Source organism: Nomascus leucogenys, chromosome 1a (assembly GCF_006542625.1).
Source record: "Nomascus leucogenys isolate Asia chromosome 1a, Asia_NLE_v1, whole genome shotgun sequence".
NCBI lineage: Eukaryota > Metazoa > Chordata > Mammalia > Primates > Hylobatidae > Nomascus > Nomascus leucogenys.
The window spans coordinates 42261091-42269019 of NC_044381.1; the positions used below are offsets into that span (position 1 = coordinate 42261091).

At 44.5% G+C, this 7929-nt stretch overlaps 1 protein-coding gene across 3 annotated transcripts in view; it reads left to right on the top strand.

Annotated features, from left to right (window-relative positions):
- The window catches only part of LOC101176191 (serine palmitoyltransferase 1), a 77923-nt gene extending 71035 nt beyond the window's left edge, over nt 1–6888 (top strand). For 2 of the 3 annotated variants that reach the window (XM_030805343.1, XM_030805435.1), the window contains 2 exons: nt 3126–3199; nt 5425–5982. In XM_030805343.1, the coding sequence (XP_030661203.1) occupies nt 3126–3199; nt 5425–5518 (168 nt within the window). In that variant the 3' untranslated portion in view covers nt 5519–5982. The other variant, XR_004028427.1, reaches the window with a different exon arrangement.
- Nucleotides 6889–7929: the final 1041 nt, after the last annotated feature.

Consider the following 7929-nt stretch of genomic DNA (forward strand, 5'->3'; position numbering starts at 1 on the left):
AATTGTCTAAGAAGCACGTCACCAGTGGAAAACCGCTTGCCCCTTTTCATCCAGTAGCACTGCCCCTCCAGAGTGCTTGCTGCCCTGGGCACGCGGGTTTACAGTGGTTCAGAGCCAACAGAAGTTTCTTTAAAAGGGGGAGGAAGGGCCGGGCGCGGTGGCTCACGCCTGTAATCCCAGCACTTTGGGAGGCCGAGGCGGGCGGATCACGAGGTCGGGAGATCGAGACCATCCTGGCTAACACGGTGAAACCCCGTCTCTACTAAAAATACAAAAATTGGCCGGGCGTGGTGGTGGGCGCCTGTAGTCCCAGCTACTCGGGAGGCTGAGGCAGGAGAATGGCGTGAACCCGGGAGGCGGAGCTTGCAGTGAGCCGAGATCGCGCCACTGCACTCTGGCCTGGGCGAAAGAGCAAGACTCCGTCTCAAAAAAAAAACACACACACACACACACACAAAAAGGGGGAGTGGGGAGGAAGAGCAGCGGAGTAACCTGGGCAGGAAGGACTCAGGAGGGGCAGTGGGATGCCACCCACCCCGCACCCCTCTTCCAAGTCCTGGGATGCTGGACATCTGCTTTCAGAAGAATCTGGACTTTTATGTGGGCTGCTGCTGCTGCTTTGAGAAAAATCTAACATATACCTAGTATGTATTTGAGAATGAAAATGGGCATGATTCTGCTTCCTTGTCCAGAGGCTGTAGCTATGTGCGATGCTACTAGGTTTCTGGGGTCATAATGGCAGCTACCACCCATCACGTGCCTTTCCTAGGCCAAGCCCTGTCCTGAGCCTCATCTGCCTAGACAGCCTCTCAGTCAGGCTCTTCTAGGCCACATGGCTGTGCAGTATACAGACCGGGTGTGCAGGCAGCCTCTGCTGCCTAGCTGGCTTCAGCTGTCCTATGTCCCAAATGTTTGAGCCACATAATCTGGAATAGCAGATTTGTGGAGAACTTCATAAAATTTGTGGCCTTCTAGAGTCAATTACATTAAAAAATAAATAAAAAGCCCCAGGATCTGAGCTTCCTAAGGAAACATGTCAGATTATGAATGATCAGGCTGGAGCTACTTATCTTGTGAGGTGAGGAGATGCAGCTGATGTCCCCTCAGGCACAACTCTGTGGACATGAAGACTCTCTCGACAGGGAAAAACATCCCACTGCCTGCTTTACTGCCTCATTGTTTGTATTGTAACGTTCCTTAAATACAGACAAACACAAAAGTAAGTATGACACCTTTGTGATTAGAGTTCTCATACAAATGGAAAACTAAAACACATTTATACATTAAATACAAACTAAATGGACAAGCCAGGAAAATTCCCATTCATTTCATTACCTTTATGAGGCAGGTGAGTTTGTTTTTTTCAATGGACTTGTCCCAGCAGGACAGCTGAGAGCCGTGTTCGCAGAGCAGGTTCATGAGCTGCATGCGCTGGTGTTGGGTCTGAGTGATGGCTCCGCCCTTCTCACTGAGTCTCTTCTCAAACTGCATCAGGACAGTTGTCCACACATGCTTCATGTTGAGGGACAGTCGCCTTCTTCAGATGCCAGTGTATTCATTGCATAGTAAATCCACCTCTGTTCTCTTTTCATTAGATAGCAACAGCTAAAGTCTTACTACTGCTTTGTACCAAAGAGACGCAGAGGAGGACGTGCGAACGAAGCAACTCAGTATTAAAATACTATGCTTACAGGGATTAGCCACATAATGAAAGAGGAAATGAAAAGTCTGTGGACAGCTCACAGATCCCAAACTCCTGTCTGTGGGCCTGGTTTGATACTGGCTCTCTTAAGGAAATCCTCTTGAGAGTTGAGTGAGAAGAGAACAATCTGGGGTAGGGAACGATACTATCTAGAAACTTCATTGATAGAAACAATACATATATCTTTCTGCTGTGCATCATCACAGCTTCCATTTTTAAAATCTTCCGAATCTTTTGTCCCACTCCCCTCATCTTTTCAATATTTGAAGGAGAGAAAAGAACCATGCTGGTATAACTCTTATTTAAGCTTTGTAGATCTGAGAGGCTTTGCCAAGTTTACGTTGAGTTGCTCAACAGGACATTGTTTTTACAAACTGAGCTATTGTTTATAATGTCTCTTAACCAGCCAGGGCTAGAAACAGAGCCAGTCCAGATGTTTGCAGGAGTTCACTTTTCCAAGTACACTTCCAGAGCCTAGAGTCAGCGGGAGGCTGTTGTCATTGCCTAGTATGGTTTTTCCATCTCTTCCTCGCAGCCTACGATGTGACCCCTCTTCAGGCAGATACTTTTACTGCCAGACACATGGGATAATTGTTCTTTCCTTTACACTGCCCTTTGCTCTGTTGCTATTTTTTTTAATATAACTCACATACCACATACCATAAAATTCACCCTATTGAAGTACATCGTTAAGTGGCTTTTAGTATCATACATTCAGCAGGTTGTGCAACCATTACTATCTCACTCCAAAACTTTTTCATCACTCCAGAAAGAAACCCCTGTAGCCTATTACCTTACTCTGGTGTTTGTGCTTTCTTTATTTTAGTAGAGATTGTTTTCATTTTTTCTTAGTGTTGACAGATGGTTTATAGGAAAGCTGCTTAAAACTTTGTTAATGCCAGACTCTGCAGTGCCCAGCGGCACCATGCCCAGATGCCACATGTGGACGTTGTTTTTCCTAATATCTGAAGTGCAATGGTTTTTCTCTGACGCAGTCCTACTGGTGGTGGTGGTCGTAAGTCCAGCCTGCAGGACTTTGCTTGCACCACTTCCTCATGTGCTAATTGCTTTGTCTAAATGGTAGCCACTAGCTAGCTATGGCTGTTTGAATTTAAACTAAGTGGAAATAAGAAAAGGTGCCACTGTGACCTCTCAGGAGCACCAGCCACATCTCCGTGTGCTCAGCAGGCACACAGGGCTCATGGCGACTGCTGAGCACTACACAACAGAGGTATTGGTCGTTGCAGAAAGGTCTGTGGACAGTGCTGCCAAGGTGGTGGTTTAGTATTTTGGTGATACCTTCTAGCAATTATAATTGGAAAAGTGAATTAAAGCTACCGTTGCAGGATTTCAGCATTCCCCCAGTTTAATTACCACCGTGTCTGAAGTCCAGGTTGCAGATGTCTTCTTTATCTTCCTACAGTGCATGAACAGAAGTATTGCATTAACTCAGGCGCGCTACTTGGAGAAAGAAGAGAAGTGTCTCCCTCCTCCCAGGTCGGTTGACATTATATGACCTTATTTTTTTCCGCTACTCTGAGCTCTATGAAATATCTTTTGAAAAATTTTGAAAGACTATCATAGGCTACGGAAGAATATCTGTCATTAAAATATGGTACATTACCTGTTTTCTGCTCTTAAACTAGAAGTTTTTTAAATTTTAACTGAAAAGCTCCTGAGGACTCACTGAGTACCCTCTCAGTTAACTCAGAGAAATGTCTGGGAGCCCAGGAATGAACTTGGGCAAACTGGGTTTCCATCAGCTCATATCTGCCACATCTGAAAGGTGGCACATGCCATACCAGGAGTTCCTGCCACAAGGACCGTCCTGCAGGGAAGATCAGCAGTGTGGGGTGGGGGTGGGCATGCGCCTCTGCTGCTCCTTCAGTCAGCAACACTCACTAACATTCAGGAAAAAACAAGCAACAGTGGGGAAAATGTACAGCATCAAGAAGAAACACCAAAAGTAAAAGACTAATGTCTTACTTTTAAGGAGACTGGATTCTGTTCACAAAGCACCTACGAGGTAGTCCAAGGAGTTGGCCATCCCACCACAGCACTGGGCCCGGCAGTCACAGCAGGGGGCATGGACATGGTCATTTCTGCCCTGGGGCATTGCTCAGGCTTTTGAGAGCAGGTGATGTCTACACCAAAACTGGAGAAGTGTGTGTGTCGGGCATCTTGTGGGCATCGTGGCTTTCCAGCAGATGAGGTGCTGTGTGCTTTGCTCAGAGTTTTCAGTGGCTTGGAGACCTCCAGGTTCATCTGGGAGTACAGAGTGCAAGCCGCAGAAGAGCTGGAGAGAAGGGTCCTGAGGCCAGGTGCCAAGTCAGGGAGGCTGCAGGAGAGCCCACCGGGGAGTTTGAATGCTCTGCTGGCCCACAGTGCCAGATCAGGATTTGGAAGATCACTCTGGTAGCAGCTCAGAGCACCATAAAGACCCTGCCCTTCTCAGCCAGGTGCAGTGGCCCACACCTGTAACCTCAGCACCTGGGAGACGGAGGTGGGCAGATCACTTGAGCCCAGGAGTACAAGACCAGCCTGGGCAACATGGTGAAACCCCATCTCTATAAAAATTAGCCAGGCATGGTGGTGCACGCCCGTGGTCCCAGCTACTTGGGAGGCTGAGGTGGGAAAATCACCTGGTTCCAGGAGGTCAAGGCTGCAGTGAGCTGAGATCACTCCATTGCACTCCAGCCTGGGCTGCCCCCTTCATTTTTTATTGCACTCATCCAAAGGTGTAATCCTACATCCTGTGTTTACTTGTTAGTAAGACCGTAGGTGCATGAGGACGGGAGCCGTGCTGGTTTTGGCCCTCAGGACTCCATGCACAGCATAGTACAGCTCAATAAATATGTGTCAGATGCATGAAGCAGATGTTTGCAGACGAACTCGGGGACAGAGGTAGCATCGTCCTTTCAAGCTATTATTTCTTTGATTTCCTGAAAACTTGAAAATTTCTGCCATGCCTTAGAGTATTACAGAGCTTTCACATTGCTATTGACATAAATATGAACAATCAAACTGTCGTTGATTTGAGAAGGATGGAATTCCTGCTTTGTGCCTGGCACTGCCAGTACATGATGGACAGGATGCTATTTCCCAGCCTCTGAGGCAGAGCCCACGGAAACTCACTCTGACTGGGTGTGCACTGGTGGTGTAGGCCGAGGCCTACAGGCTGCAGAGTCCCTGCTGCAGCAACCCACCTACCACAGTAGTGAGAAAGGGGCTGTGGGCAGCAGGTACATGAATAGACAGGCCTATTGGGAGGACTGCCAGGAGAGGTTTGTTTACCAAAATAGAAGGCAGTGGATTTGGCTCTCAGGCCATAGATAGCTGACCGTGAGTGCAGTTCCTCACCTCACATAGATAATTCTTTTTTGTGTTTGTTTGGGTTTTTTTTTTGAAACGGAGTCTCACTCTGTCGCCCAGGCTGGAGTGCAATGGCACGATCTTGGCTCACTGCAAGCTCCACCTCCCAGGTTCACACCATTCTCCTGCCTCAGCCTCCCAAGTAGCTGGGACTACAGGCACCCGCCACCACACCAGCTAATTTTTTTGTATTTTTAGTAGAGATGGCGTTTCACTGTGTTAGCCAGGATGGTCTCGATCTCCTGACCTTGTGATCCGCCTGCCTTGGCCTCCAAAGTGCTGGGATTACAGGCGTGAGCCACTGTGCCTAGCCCACAAAGATAATTCTTTGTGTCCTTTACTGTTCTCAGCATTCGGGTTGTGGTCACGGTGGAACAAACAGAGGAAGAACTGGAGAGAGCTGCGTCCACCATCAAGGAGGTAGCCCAGGCCGTCCTGCTCTAGGCAGAGTCCCGGGACCATGGCTTCCTGCCACACAGCACGCAGAGAGGACTCAAGACTCCCGCTGGCCATGGAGGGGCCTGAAGGAGAGCAAGAACATGTGCATCTTTGATAGGATTGTTACCAAATGGTGTCAGTATGGACCAATTGTGTGACCATGAGAAGGATGCTTATTTTTTTTTAAAAAGAAAACACATCTAAAAGCCCAGGAACTGATTTTTTTAAGAGGAAAATTAAGGACAGTGTATAACATATTTAAATTGTGCATTTAGTACTATTTAAATGTTTTCTTATACCAGTATTTTATATTCTTTTGTTGTCGTTTAAAACTGGAGCTTCAGTATCTCTTCCCTCCCTTCTAATAGTAATGGTTCAGTAAGCACTCCTTAACTCCTTAGTATTTCTTAGAAAAATGACTGCAACATTAAAGCTAAGAGGAACACTTCAACATATGTGGTACAAATTTATGTTGAGCAACATTAAAGCTAAGAGGAACACTTCAACATATGTGGTACAAATTTATGTTGAAGATCTAAATAAACCGCGTATTTTCCAGTCTTCGTCGTGTGAAGCTAAGTGGTGGCTAAAAGGAACACTTTTTGTGTGATTATTATAAACTTTGCATTGTATTTGAATCCTAGAACTTTTGTACACATTAAATATTGATGTCACACCATTTCTAATCTGAGCATCCTTAGCCAGAGAATATTCATTATACTTCCTAAGTGAGCAATAATTTAAATCAGAAGCTATTTTATTTTAATATAATTGACCTTTCTTTACATTTCTTATGTGTTCACCTCTAATCTGTTTTAGGAAGAGGGTTGGTTATTATGTTGATCCCAGAATATAAATCATATCCTTTATATTTTAGAATATCTCAAATGTATTCCTTTTTTGTATGGTGGGTTTGCCTAGGGACGTGTAACTACAGGCTTTTTCTAAGGTAAGGAAAAAGAGAATTTTTCTTTTCAGCTTACAAATTCTAGATTACAAAAGATGTGAAAGCACTAAAAATACCATTTTTAAGCAGTACTTTACCTGTTTTTTCTTTAGCAAACCAGGTTATGTGGTGTAAAGGTTTGTTATATGTGCCACAAGATAGCATATAAATATTATGCCATCATTCCTTCTCTTGTTAAAGGTAGAAGAATAAAATTGTCATTTTTATAATCTGTGCTCTTATTACTCAAATGGTCTTCAACATCTTTTTAAACAACAGGTATTTTTTGAATGTTCAGTTTCTATTTTGCTTGAGGTATTTTGTACATATGTGCCTTGTGATTGCTGCTGCTTTAAAGGATAAAGTACTCTTTGGGGGATGAGTCTGGTTTGTTTTATTTTTTAATGAAATAAACCTATATTCCTGATTATTAGCCTATTTGCATATGTAATATATCCAACAGAATAGTCTCTTAATTTTAACTTTTTTGCACTGGGGTAGTCTGTTGTTTGGTCTTATTTTAGGAAATAACAACTAAATTTCTTAGTTCCTTTTTTCACATCCAACCAAAGAATATATAGTATCTGAAGTTTCCTAGGTTCCTGCTGACCTCATAGGACTACAAAAATATCATGGCCATTATTTTCATAAATAATAACTGTTCAGCTTCTTTTAGAATACTTTCTAAGTGGCCGGGCGCGGTGGCTCACGCTTGTAATCCCAGCACTTTGGGAGGCCGAGGCGGGCGGATCACGAGGTCAGGAGATCGAGACCACGGTGAAACCCCGTCTCTACTAAAAACACAAAAAATTAGCTGGGCGTGGTGGCGGGCGCCTGTAGTCCCAGCTACTCGGAGAGGCTGAGGCAGGAGAATGGCGTGAACCCAGGAGGCGGAGCTTGCAGTGAGCCGAGATTGAGCCACTGCACTCCAGCCTGGGTGAAAAAGCGAGACTCTGTCTCAAAAAAAAAAAAAGAATACTTTCTGAGTGAAAACGGCAGCATCAAAATAATGTTCGTAATAAACTTTTTGAAAATATGATCAGAAGTTTCTGGGAAAGATGGCAGATCAGGCACATTATTTCAGTCCTTAAAACCAACATTGTAAACAAAAAGAACCAAAAGTAAAATTTTTAGGTTAAAATTATATAGAGTGACCACAATCCAGTAATATACACCACGAAGAAATATACTAGAAACAGTAAAATTTGGATCAAACTGAAGCAAAATGCTGAGAAAGTACAGTCATCTCAAATCTGGACCAAGTTACAAATTTCTCTTTTACAGAGTGAGAAGTTTCCAGAATGCTCTACCAATGATCTGTGTTTTAAAAGGCAGTGGCTTGGGGCGAGCAGTGTTAGAGACCATTTGGAGCCCATTTCCACTCAGCAGGACTGTCCGCAGGGAAGAAGGGAACCACACCACCTTTTTATTGTCTGTGACTAAATTCTAACTCAGGAAAAGTGGGGCTTTG